Raw genomic sequence first — 14469 nt, forward strand, 5'->3', positions numbered from 1 at the left:
AAATCATTCAGGAATACAGAAGAGCTCAGCTTTTAATAGTAGAGAAGTAGGGAATGTGTAGAAGAAAAAGGAAATCTCCACTGTGAACAAACTGCACCAATGGGATGGAGTATTTGCAAGCTTGCTTGCAAATTGTTTGCCAGCAGACATGTCCAGAAGTTTTTACAAAAGAAGTCATAATGAGTAGTCATAGTACTTGTAATAATGTTTCATAATATGTATTCAGTAGTACCACTTGCTTACTGGGCTAATTCTGACATTTCTCCCATATAAGTAAAAATCTGTGGTTTTTTTGCTAGAAAATTTCTTAGAAACCCCAAACATTATATTTTTTTAGCAGAGGCCCTAGAGAATAAAATATTGGTCATTGTAATTTTTTTTATGTCATGCGGTATTTGCGCAGCGATTTTTCAAACGCAATTTTGTTTGGAAAAAATACACTTTAATGAATAATAAAAAACACAATACATAACCTAATTCTTATGTAAAATATGAAAGATGATGTTATGCTGAGTAAATAGATACCCAACATGCCATGCTTTAAAATTGCACACGCTCGTAGAATGGCACCAAACTACATTACTTAAAAATCTCCATAGGTGACGCTTTAAACAATTCTACAGGTTACCAGTTTAGAGTTACAGAGGAGATCTAGTGCTAGAATTATTGCTCTGACATTTGCTTTGATATCTCACATGTGTGATTTGAACACTGTTTGCATATGTGGGTGTGACCTTCGTATGCTTTCACCACTGCACATGAGCACAGGGGGACAGGGGCACTTAAAAATATGTATTAGTATTTCTTTTATTACATGGTTTTTATTTTTACACTGTCCCTTTTTTTTAGCACTCTTATTTACTCAATATTTTTTGTAAACATCCCTTGTGATAGAAATAAGCAGTGACAGGTCCTCTTTATGGAGAGATCTGGGGTCAATAAGACCCCACATCTCTACTCTACAATGTAATGCATTAGATAAAAAAACCCCATTGATCTAGTGCTTAAAAAAATGGCCTTATTTACATTAGGTGGGAACCAGAAGTGACATCATGACATCACTCCGGACCTCCTGAGCCATAGAGATGAGCAGAGGTCATCTTTCCCCTACTCATCTCTCCGACAAGCAGCCACAACCACCAAATTGGTTCCTGGTGCTAGGTTAGCTAGGTAACCCCAAGAACCACTAGGAAGCGGTAGGGGGGGCACCCGTCCCACCGCTTCTAAAAGTTATCCAGTGGCGAATCCGCCATTCATGCCACTTTTCTAGGTTAGAGTATCGCTGGCTGAAAAAAACAATACTGGGGTTATGGCATATTGCTGCAGCCATAACCCCGGTATTCCACTTCCCACCGAGGACATCTTTTGTCTATAGCCCGAATGGGAAGGCGATCTACCAGTCAGTGTTGTTTGGATGCACCTGCTCAGAAGAAGATGAATATTTAATGAGGGTTGATTGACAGTGCTTGTCTCTAGCAGCAGGTGCACAGAAATGCACACTGTCAATCAGCACAGGTTACCTAGCATGGCTGTGTAACTGATCATTCACAATAGCAAAAGATCAGTCAACTCTGGTGAAACTGTATGCTGATCTGCCAGCTGTCAGTAAACATCCACTGCACCAGCAGATAGATTACACAGCCCCACCAGAGCTGACTGATCCTTAGTTATTGTGAGTGTATAGCTGGACCCTGTAGGCCTGTGTGATTGGACTGTGCTTTGAACACATCCACTGTAATTAGGACCATGCAAGGCATGCTGAGAAGCAGTTGGAGCTAGGGTTGCCACCTCACCCCTTTGAAGCCGACCACATATTAATTACACAAGTTCTGAGGCTAATTTAATGTAGATAAGGCACTAGGTGAGTTTAATCATCACTTTAAAGCGGAGTTAAACCTGGAAAAAAAAAAAAAAGTTAGCAGCTACAAAAAACTGTAGCTGCTGGCGTTTAAAATACAGACACTTACCTGTCCCTTGGTCCAGCAGTGTCTGCACCACCACTGGTTTTACTGGCCATCTTCTCTCCCTGGCGCCGGAATCTTCAGTGTGGACACCCGACTGTGATAGTTTCACAGCGTCTTCACAGCCCGGTGCCCACTGCACATCCGTGAGAAGCGTTGAGCTTTGTGAATAGCCCCGTAGTCTTCTGGGACCTGTCACGTGTCCCAGAAGAATACGGAGAGGGAGGACAACTTCTGCTTCCAATCGCCCAGGCGATCACAGTGGAAGTGGGAGCGGGTACCTGTCAAATTCGGGTACCCACCCCCCTCCCACTCCGCAAAGGTGCCAATCCTTAATGGGGAGCAGGGGACAAAGGCTTAAAGTGGAACTTCCCCTTTTGAGTGCAGCTCCGCTTTAATCACCCACAGAACCTGTTTAATTAATATGTGTTCGGTTTTAAAGGGATGACGTGGCAACCCTAGTTGGAGGTTACCTGGCACAAATTAGACGCTGGAACAGAACAGAGTGTTGTTTAGACTTGGCAAGTGCTGAGGGCTCTGCTCAGCCACCTCCTGACATCTGTCACGCAAGCCTCAAGCTAGCAGGATCCTGGGGGTCTCTGGCAGGCAGAAAGGTGAAAAGCCTTGGTGACTGCAAGTCTCATGGACTGCAATGTGCCACCAGACTGCCTTTATAAATCAATAAGCATGATAATAAATGGAGAGTTTTAAGAAAAAAACTTTTACAGTGAAATGTATATTTCTCTGGAAAAAGCCTCTCAAACTTAGAAGCAGAATTACTGTGGAAAGTTCACTAATATAGCATAGGCATATCTTTGCCAATGGTGCTTTGTTGGTCACAACTTAGTGTGTGACAGAAACCAAGCCCCAGCAATACACATCTCACTGTTATATTTTACAAAGTGAGAATCTGAGAGGGGAGTTGTGCTGTAAATCCCCCATGGAAGCACCCATATATTGGGCTTTAGCCTGGGGAGGAGCTGACTGCCAGCACAAACAGACATAAAGAGGTGTTTTTATACCACAATGCTGCCACTAAGCAGAATGGGACCAGGTATCCTCCTGGGGTATTCAACAAGGGTTTATAACTTGTGGTGATACTTCTCTTTTGCAGTGGAACTCCAGGAAATTTACATTGTTGAAATACACATGCAACACATTTACTGTTTAACCTGCCAAAATATTTCTAATTTTGGCCAGCCACTCTTTGTAATATACACACCTCATCTAGTCAGGAAGATCACTCTACTACTCTTTGTTTTAGTATTGCTGGCTCCTGGATCAGTTTCCTGCATACTGGACCCCAATATCAAAGCAGAACTAAACTCTCAATCAGCATTAACCATTTTGAATCATTATGCTGTTAGCATTAGTATATAGATAAAAAGGTATATATTATTTCCTTGTTTTAAACATTTTTTAATTTCCTCAGTTGTTTCTTGGTTTCTTGCCTATGCTGAAATTATGCCATACATCCCAGAAGTCTTCAGGGGAATTTTCTCAGCTCAGCACACCTCCAGCTTGTATGCCTGAGCTAAGGACAAATGGATTCCAGGAAGTAAATGCTACATGAATCCGCTGCCCTTTTTACTGAAGATGGCTGAGGCAAGAAATGCTAGAGGGGTATTTTTAAAGTAATTTCTCAACAAAATAAAGCATGGAGACATGGATGGATGGGTGAGTTTGCTTTGAATATTAAAAATGAATTGAGTAAGGTTTTCAGTTTGTGGTGCTTAGATACAGTCAAAGTGTTACTAAACCCACAACAGTAAAATCAGTCTCTATATGCAGTAAAGCATGCTTGATAAACTCACTGTGCAAACCTAAGGGGTAATCCTCTACATTGTGTAAAAAGGTTGTTTGATCCTGACATGTCTGATCCTCCCCTTCTTCCAGTGTCCCCCTCTTATCTCCTGATAAGACATATCGTGTGGCAGACGCTCACTTTGGTGTGTTTTGCTAGAGAGGTTTTTTTTTTCCCTTGGGAGAGTGCACGCGATCAGCACAGGGCCAATCAGCACTGTCCAGACAGAGGTCAGGGGTTCTGCATGCTCCTAGAGCAGAAAGAAAATTTCTCCAGAAGCTTGTTGATTGTCCCAGGACTTGATGGTAGTTGTGTTTGTGAAATAACCCTGTTCTGTTTTCATAAACTGCCCACCAGGGTTCCATGAAGCCTGCGGCAGGTGTTCATTGTATTATAAAGTTGAAGGTGCATATTCTCAAGTTGCAAGAGTAGAAATGTTAAAACAGCATTATACAGTATGTGGAAGACAAATGGTGTTTAAGGCCCCCCTCTCCTTTTATGGTTCCATTTTGATGTGGAGGGCACTTTTCCCATCTTTTTGAAAATAAGTTGCCCTCTCAAAAAATTGCTATTTGCCCAAGGATTCCATATTTTCGATACTTTGTAATAATAATATGCATCATGTCTGAAATAGCTATATGGAGTGAGCATATATGGCTCTAAAATCTTGGGCTGTTTCTGCTCTTCCAACTTAGCAATGTTGGACACACAGTTGGCCACTGGGGAACAAAGAATGATTTTTTTTGTCTCTACCCACTTTCCTAAATGAGAAATTAACTCCTTGTTTTAAGATTTCTGCTGGAAGCCTTAACACATGAATTCTTTCTGTTTCAAGATATCAATGATGTGCTCTATAATGATTTAAAGTGACAGAATATTGTTTTTGTATAGATTTTCTTTACTACGTTGAAGGCTGAAAAATACAATTTTCAATATGGTTTTAGTCAGGCAATTATGAACACTGCATATGAATATTATATATTTACCACTTCAAAACCATAACTTAGACTCTAGGCTCTTTTTAATAATGTTACCAGGCTCATCTTAACTGCTTTGCTGAAAAAAAAACAACAACAATGGCTTACAGAACTTAATATACAAATGGCTGAATCAGTTTGAGGAATTATTTTTATTATACAGGATTTTTTTTTTTTTTTTTTTTTTTTTCCAAGAAATTTTATTGAGATATGAAAGGCATAACAAGTCATAAACAAATACGGAACGCAGTCCGCGCAAGTCTTTAAGCATGTTCTCCCGTAACGCAGACGGGTTCAGGACATAGAAGTAAATCGTAGCTCAACCTGAAATACAGTCCTAAGGGGAAGGCACCGTATATACCCATAGCAATGATGTTAGCAGTAAGTAATTTATAGAAATACGGGGTACAATAGTCCTAGTGTAGGGAGATCTAAAGAAACAGGACAGCGAGGTATATAGCAATAGTCGTGTCAACTCAAGGCATATATGTCTTAGGATTCCGTACTTGAACATTATAGATTAGATTGGAGGAGTATTGTTACACCTGTGTGTCTGTAAGTACTCTGTACCTTATGAAAAATATAGTTAGTTAGAATATGGTAAAGAGGTGAAAAAGAGAGAAAGAAGAGATGGGAATGAAATGAGCAAGGGAATGGAGGAAGAGTATGAGAAAAAATATCATAGTGGGGCGAGGAGGGACGTAGGGGACGAATACAGATGAAGAGAGAGAGAGAGAGAGGTAGAGAGAGAGAGAGAGAGAGAAAGAAAAAAAAAAAAAAAAAAAAAAAAAAAAGGGGGGGGGGGGAAGAGGGGGGGGGGAGGTGAATGGGGGAAGGATGAGGTATATAACTAAATAGGCATAACCAAACCAGTCATATCAGTTAGCAGCTTCCAGGCTGAGACAGATTCAATCATTACTTAGAAATACAATTTCGTTAAAGTCCCGTAATGGAACTATTCCTGAAGTGAACGTTCTAGGGGTTTCCGTGTCACCAAATCTCCTCTCGCTCATTCCTTCATTAGACAATGATAAGTATCGGTAGTTTGGAAATGATTCCAACACGCCCAAGTCTTCCTAAATCTCTCGGGGTGTTCTTTTGCCACTGAAATCAGCTCCTCCATCTCTGCGATCCTGATGATCCTAAGAATCCACTCTCGCACGGTGGGAACGTATTCCGATCGCCAATGGACCGGAATACACTGTCTTGCCGCATTTATCATGTGTAAAGCAAGCGACCTACGATAAGTCCGCACAGAAAGTGAGGAATGATGAAGTAGACATTGTGCTGGGGTAAAGTCTAGGGTGTATGTAGTTACTTGAGTGATTATATCCAAAACTTTTCTCCAGAAGGGTTGCAGCCGCGGGCAGTCCCACCAGATATGTAGAAGAGTACCTGTTGCCCGGGAACATCTCCAGCATAGATCTGAGGCGTTAGGATCAAATTTACTAACCCAAGACGGAACTCTGTACCATCTGGAAAATAATTTATAATTGCCTTCTTGTGTAGAGACACAAATGGAGCCTTTATGCATATGGTCGTAAATGTGGTCCCAGTCCTCTGGTGAGATTTGAAGTTGTAGGTCACGTTGCCAGGCTGAACAGGTCTTCCGCGAATGAGATGTGTTAGTACTTTCAAGATAGGAATAGAGCTTAGATATAACATGCCGCTGGGGGATGTCCGTAAAGCAGAGCTTCTCAAATGCAGTAAGCGGTCTTGAATAGTCTTTTAGATGTGGGGAGTTACGTAAGAAATGGTGTATTTGTCTATACATCCATGGTGTTAGTGTAATGGATGGCCACGTCTTTGCAATGTCTTCTGTAGATAAGAGGCTAGAATCTTTGAAGAATTGACCCACTGTAAGACTCTCATCACGGCCATATCCAGCGAGAAAGGTCGGAGAAATCCCTGGAATAAAGTCCGGATTCAATTTGATCGGAGTAAGAGGGCTCGGAAAGGAAGATAGTTCTTTTTTCTGGAACAACTGAGCACTACAGCATAGAGTGGGACCTATAAGTGGGTGTTCTCGAAACTCGGAAGGGACGTGAGAGGTTTTCAGCCACGGGGAGGTGGAGAGTGGTATCTTTGAGAAATCAGCCTCTACACCAACCCACACCTTACGAGTGTGGTTTGTTGTCCAGTCCACTATTCTGGCTAGGTGACAGGACCTGTAATAACGGTGAATATCCGGAAGTCCTATACCTCCACTCCTCTTGGGCAAGGTGAGTTGGGCAAAGCTAATTCTTGGGCGTTTATTATACCAAAGAAAGGAGGTACAGAGCGTTCTATAGGATTTGAAGAATGAGTTTGGTAATTGGATTGGTATTGTCTGCAAAAGATATAATATTCTGGGGAGCACGTTCATCTTTAGTATAGCTGCCCTACCAAACCAAGAAAACCAGGGTTTATTCCATGTCTGTAGGTCTTTGGAGATGTCACGTAAGAGGGGTAGAAAATTTTTTGTATATAATTCCGAAAGATGTGTTGGTAATTGGATTCCTAAATAAGTGATAGCTTCACGTTGCCAAGTAAAAGGAAAATTTGATGTCGCTTGTTTCAACACATCCGGAGTTAATGATACATTAAGTGCTTGAGATTTAGAAAAATTGATTTTAAAGTTAGCCAAGTACTGAAATAGTTTGAAATCTTGTAGCAAGTTTGGCAACGTGATATGCGGGTCTGTTAGGAAAAGAAGTATGTCATCAGCAAAGGCTGCCACTTTATGTAGTTTGTCATTGATCAAAATCCCCTTGATGTTAGCATTATCCTTAATGCAATTCAATAAAGGTTCCAATGTAAGGATAAATAAGAGGGGTGACAAGGGGCATCCCTGTCTAGTCCCGTTGCCAATTGAGAAGGAGTCCGAAAGGTGACCATTAACGCGCACTCGCGCTGTGGGGGCTATATATAGAGACATAATAAAAGTCAAAAAGCGCAAAGGTAGTCCTAGTCCAATCAAAACTGCCTCCAGGTATATTATACAGGATTTATATCGCGCCAACAGTTTGCACAGTACTTTGTAAAATAAGGGCAGACAATACAGGAGGAATCAGAAGGCCCTGCTCGTTAGAGCTTACAATCTCAAAGGGAAGGTCAACTGATACAAAAGGCAATAAGTATAGGGGATGAGCTGATGGAACTCATCCCCAACAGAGGGAACTCTGGACACTACCGCGCCATATAGCGTTTCATTTAGAGACCAAAAATATTTAAAAACAATAAAGATTTTAGAAGAAAAATATCAAAGATAACACATCAGTTAATGTGAAAAGATAAAAAAAAAAAAATGCCCCAAACGTAATGTAGGGCTGATGGATTATCCTGTCCAAATAAACATTTTGAAAGTCAACATAATGGACCCAAAGAAAGATCACTCCTAATCCCAATAATATTAATAATAATAATCATAATCAGCAGCATTATCTTATTTATCATAATAATAACATTCATACAAAAATCATCCTAAAATGAGTTTTACAATTTTGTGAAAGATTCCTATTTAGTAGTTGTATGATCTCTAAAAGTAATAATTTATATCTTGCTATACTGCTATTATTTTTGCATACTGTCTATATGTTACCAAGTAAAAAATTTAAATTGTTGTGTTTTTATTGATTGGACATAACTTCCATGTTTGATCTCAGATCTTCTTTTTATTAAATCTTCCTATTAAGTCTTCTTCTTTGTATTCATTATTCTTTATTTCTCTAACTATCTCTTGTCACTCATGTCACTTACAATGCATTACTTAACACAGACCAGTTTTATGTCACTGCTTACACATTTGATTTTGTTATAATAAAAATTATTTTGAGTCTGGCAATGCATTGTTTTAAAATGGACAGTGTACTGTATGTGATATTGAGCTCATCAAAATTCTAAATGAAATCTCAGCAAAATTCTCCTCTCTGAATTAGTGTAATTGTTTTGCCTCTGTTTTGATTTTAATATCTCTTAAATGCTAGATTTCTGTATTGTATTGTAAGACTGATGCAGTGCTGCTATCTTAGCATTCTATATAAAGCATGTGTGTACATACTGTATGTACCCATGTATGAATGTATATAGATTACTTTTAAAAGCATATGAGGGATACAAAGTGGTGTTTACTACAAAATCTGAAAACTGTGAACTGTCTGCCCTATGCCAGTGCTTGTCAGTATTTGTGACTAGTCATTAGATAAAAACGAAAATTCTTAACGTAGCGTTTGGAAGTACTTGTCAAGATTCCATCGTCTGTCATGAAAATCTAACCCAGATTAGTGCTCTGATGAATCATCCAGAGTGTCCGTAATTGCATTGTGAACCACATGCCTATTATGTAAGGGGTTTAGTGAAATCTCTGTCCTAGGACCCCAGGGGATATGTAGCAAAGCACAGCCAACTTCTGCTAGCCCTCAGAAATGGCCAGTGCCCATCATTCATGTGAGGAAGGTCTGTGACCTTAGTGCTTTATAGGAATCAGAGGCACAGCCTGCACACTGATCTGTCTGGCCAGTATGATTCCTGGGACAAACAGCTGACTCAATGTGTGCACCACTAGGCTTTGCCACTGCTGGGAGAAACTGCAGAGCAGATCCTAGTCTATCCACTGTGCTGAAAATGCCTCATTCATTCAAATTCCTTCTGCTCATCTTCTGCCTCATCCTTCTCACCGAAAGTAAAAAGCATCGAAGGAGGAGATGGACAAATCAGATGGAAATGCAAAAACAGACCAGGTAAGTGTTGGTACACTGTATCCTCCTTTAATTTCATAGCTGTGTTGTATTATGGTTCTCATTGTGCCAGATGTGTTCTACTGCTGTAGAAAGTACTATAAATGTACTTACGTCTTTCCATTTGCTGTGATTTCCACTGGTTTATTTTTCAGAAATACAGTTAAGATTTTGTGCATTTAATCAATGCTGGGGATTTAAAAAAAAATAAATGCTTTACTTTTCCTTTGAAGCTGTTTAGGATAGAGACAGCTAAACCTGACAGATGTGAATCCTAAACAGGCATTTAATCATCATTGATTTCACTTATTTCTTATAACCACCTAACAATAGAAAGTATGTTAAAATCATTTCATTCTAAAAAAAAAACCTATTTAGTGAGAATTACAAGAGAGTGGTAATTTGATATAGAAGGGCATTGACTTTATTAGCTGTGTATATTGTTAAGCAAGCTGATGCTTTGTTTATACTGAACTTTGTAATCCAGTGATATGGAGTGCCCATTACAATTTACCTAACAAGATTAGGTGCCAGACATTTAAATCCAATGGGTCTTTTGCAATGCATTTTTTTAAAACCAAAATCTATTAAAGGACACTTAAACATTATCTCTTCTATCATTGCACTAAATCTTTTTTGATTTTATATTTTTTATATTAGGCTTACCAGAAACAAAAAATCAGTAAAATCCTGGGTGTTAAGTTACTATAAGGATAAAAAAAAAATAATAGTAACTTGCAAAGATTTCTAATTCATTATCAATTCTAGTTTATGTGGAATCCACATGTTGAATAAAGTAATAAGGAAATAAAAGGGTACAAACATAAATTAATTTGTTGTAAGCTATAGTAAGTAATGAAATCCAAATTGGTTGTACCTTGATATTTTTTAATTACCTGGCTATGGTAAATTAAATTATAGTTGTTATAGGTTACAATGCTCTGCTGAAAGGGAATGGCCATATGATTGCTTTATGGTCAGAAAGCAAGCTTTTTTTGATTGTAAACTGGTATATTTGAGATAGTTGGTAAAAATAACATTAATAGTGTAACTGTAGTACATTTTAAGCTTTTTGTCTTTGTATAAATTTAGTACATTAAAATGAAGGACCATGAAAGGTAAATTCATTCATTGAGCAAGCTGAAGTTAGAAGCTGATTGGTTACCATGCACACCTGCACCAGATTTTGCACTCATTAGTTTTAGTGAATCAACCCCTCTCTATGTGTATGTAATATTTCCATACTTGCATGAATCTGGACAATCCAGTTTTTTTCTTTAAAACAGTCAGAGAGCTAACCAAACCTTACTGTTGTATGCCACTAGCCATTTTATTCTAAAAGTGGCTTACCAGAGGCTGTCTCTGGTTTATATCGGTAAACTCACTGATCAGCCAATCATCTGAAAGTTCCTTTTTCCCTCAAAGTAGTTCCTGGATAATATATACAGGTCAGTAAGGCCAATTTACTAAAGAATTTGAGAATATTCACATAAAAAAAATGCATTGAGATCCACTTCATTAATTCAATTACCGGTATATGAAAACAAAATTGCGGTTTAATTTATTTCATCTGCACGGGATTGGATAATTAACGTGTATCTGCACACAACTTATTGTGTGAATATTCTCAAATCCTTTAGTAAATCAGCCTTAAAATCTCAAAAAGTCAAATATCCAAAGGATATACTCATATCTTAAGATTTTTATTGTCCTTTTTCTTTTGCTCTGAAAACTGTGCCTATTTACACACATCTTTGAAAATGAATGCCAGGTTGGAGACTCTGTATGTTATAAATGACACACTCAGTGGCGGCATTGTATGAAAGATTTTCCCCCTAGCATCTCCTGAGGTCAAGGTTTTTCAACCAGTCTTCTGTGGAACGCTAGAGTTCCTTCAGAGGTTGCTAGGGGTTCCTTGAGCAATAAGCAATTTCTGCCTCTCAGATAAGTTCCTACTAACACCAATTATCTTTTTAGCTATCTGTAAGGGGAGGGGGGTTATTGTCAATTACAACAAATGTAAGGAGCATTGTTCCCACTGAATACAAATCTAATTAGCATTCTTCCCACTGATTACAAATGTATGGAACTGAGCATCACACTTATGTTATGTGAGCTGCAAATATAATACCTTTTAGCAGGGGTTCCCTGGAGCCACAAAGTTATATCAAGGGTTCCTGAATGTTAAAATGGTTTTGGAAGACTGCCTTAAATAAAGCCCTTGTTTGAAAACTATAGCTTTAATGAGTCAAATGCCATTGCAGCAAATATATCCTATTAACATGTTTACTACACTGGGACCTATTTATATCTAAGGAGATCCTATCCACATTTCATACATCAGTTTACTTGCTTTGGCCAGGACTCTCTGCAATCTGTAACAGAGGACAGGAGCTAATGTCAAAAAGTAGGAAGAGGATTTCTGTAAATGTCTTACTTCAAGCTTTAGCAGTTATCAAAAGTTTTGGATGGCTGCAGATTGCAAAAAAAAAGAGTCATTTTTAATAGTATCAAAATACGTATTAGCTTATATGAAAATATTGACATATTTTGTTAACAAAACCAGAATATCATTTATCTTATGTCCTTCATTGGCAGCAGAAAAGTATTAATATGAAATCAGAGGATGTGATTACTGTTTACGGACTTGGAGTTCTCTCTGTTACATCATAAAGTAAATCTTTTAAACCATTCACACAATCTGTTAGGAGTCTCTGTGCCCTGTGGTTATGTCATTATACAAAAAAAATGTGTCCCTTTAGATTATTTGTTAAAGCTGATCTAGAAGCAAAAACGGATTATGCATATATTAGCCTCAAAAAGGAACATTTGCATTTTTTCCCCTAAGGATGCTCTTATGTTTGTCTCCAGCAATCATGTTATCCATGCTCTGATGTCTAACATAAGGACTGGTAAAGAATTTGAAAGTTCATTAATACCACCATCTAGGAATAATTTAGAGCTTTCCTAATGCCATGTAGGAAGTAGAGTTGCTGATACTCTCCATAAATTTACTAATGTGTTGAAAGCACACTTTAAGGCTACAAAGTACTGACAATATATACAAATACTGACAGTACTAATTATCATGCATTAAAGAGAAAAAAGGGGAAACGGGAGAGGCTATGTATAGCAACCATTCACATATAGCTGTCATTTTCTAGTAATAATTCGAAAATAATATAAAATATCTGTAAAGTTGGCATAAATGCAAAAATGTAAGTAAATCAAATGTATTTACACTTACAGAAACTATTTTATTAACATATTTATAAGGCACCCAATAGCCACAGGAAATGTACAGTAGATAAAACACACACCTTTTCTCAATGTGCATATTAAAAAGGATAATCTGTCATTTTAATTCACTAATACCCCTCATCATCTATGCTGCTATTTGAATTCAACTTTCTGCCCAGAACTTCAATGGATCTAATTACCTGTTGCAATAAAACAAACACAGAAAACTTGGTAACAAATGAGTTGCCAATTGGAGTCTATGTAACTCATAAATAAGGCTGCAAGGTTCTGTCACTTTGCATTGCAATCTTATTATCCAAGTTCACTGCAGACAGAGACTGAGCAAACCTCAATATGTAATCGGCTACAGAGATCATCAGATCAAATCACTTCCTTATAATGACCCGAGACCCATCGTTTCAGAGAAGCTATTCTCTTTGTATCAAATGACTTTATATAGTTTTACATTTTTCTTCTTCATATGATGGAGAGTATATTAATAATTTTTAGCAATCACAACGTGCAAATTCAAACCTGAAGATCAACATAGGTGCAACATTTAGTATAAATGAAATGTGCATTTCATGCTGGCCTTTTTTGTCCTTTGATATCAGTTGAGCTGACTTTACTGCTGAGTGCAAAGCTATGTCTCATGAGTAGGGTTCTCATTTCCATGTGATGTACACAAACCAGCACATGCGCAAGCAATTTAAAACATTGAATAACCAACTATCAAGTGCATAGGCATACAGCCCATAAAGTTCATTTAACTTGATCAGTATTCCATTGTCTCTGCATGCACGCTGGTTTTTATGTGGATTTCATAACATTCAAACACTTCATAACATCCAAATTGTTCACTGTTTTCAAGGACTGTAGCAAAAACCATCAATGGACGGTAATATTAAATGACATATGGGATCGCCATGCTTTCCAAACCTTACTTAGCACAAAGGGTGTGATAAATTCAAGAAGCAATGACGCATTTTGCCTTAATGCTGCAAATATGTCAAACTCAATGGTTTACCTGCAAGTTACAGTCACAGAGAACTACCTTTTAAAGTGTCCTCACTTTCCATATCCATTCTCATTCCATTTACACTTGAAAAATACTTTCCACCCCTAGCATCATCTACATATAATGCAACAAAAAATGTTAAGGTATGGAATCCCCCCCAGCGAGATATAACTTGAAGTATTAAAAGGCTTTAGAGAAGAGGAAGGAAAATTAAAGTTCACCCATTCAAAAATGCAAACGGCCAAGACAGGTATCGCATTTCTAACAAGAAAACTCCTAGTTTCATTTTCTAATTCATACCCTATGTTAACAATGTAGCACAGCTATGTATCCAGTACCATTCTTTTTGATAGAGGACTTGATAGAGTCTTCCCTCACGTAAATTTATTTGCAGCTGATATATAGCTTTTGCCTTTAAGGGCTCATTCACAGGGGTAAACAAAATGTGTAGAGCAGATATTTTTGTACGCATCTAAATGTAGCACTATAGTAATCAATGAATCCATACACATGGGCAGAGAAAACACAGTGTTTAGATGTGTAGAGCAGATACTTTTGTACACATCTAAACACAGCACTATGGTAATCAAGCACAAAAAAGTTGAACACAGCTGCACATTTCACCCATGTATATGCTTAAATGTACATATACGCATATAAATTTCTGCCTGTGTCAATGAGCTCTAGTTTAACCAGTAAAAAGCTTTGTTCTATACAGAAAATACACATCTAAACACATCACTTTTTCTGCCCA

At 38.1% G+C, this 14469-nt stretch overlaps 1 protein-coding gene across 1 annotated transcript in view; it reads left to right on the forward strand.

Moving 5' to 3' along the window:
- The first annotated feature begins 9222 nt into the window (after positions 1–9222).
- GABRR2 (gamma-aminobutyric acid type A receptor subunit rho2) overlaps positions 9223–14469 on the forward strand; it is a 129019-nt gene continuing 123772 nt past the window's right edge. The window contains exon 1 of the mRNA XM_089691301.1: positions 9223–9460. Coding sequence (XP_089547427.1) covers positions 9270–9460 — 191 coding nt within the window. The 5' untranslated portion in view covers positions 9223–9269. The remainder of the gene's footprint in view (positions 9461–14469) is intronic.

This window comes from Staurois parvus, unplaced genomic scaffold (genome assembly GCF_062004578.1).
Source record: "Staurois parvus isolate SC_StPar_1 unplaced genomic scaffold, SC_StPar_1.0 ptg000561l, whole genome shotgun sequence".
In the NCBI taxonomy this organism is placed as follows: Eukaryota; Metazoa; Chordata; class Amphibia; order Anura; family Ranidae; genus Staurois; species Staurois parvus.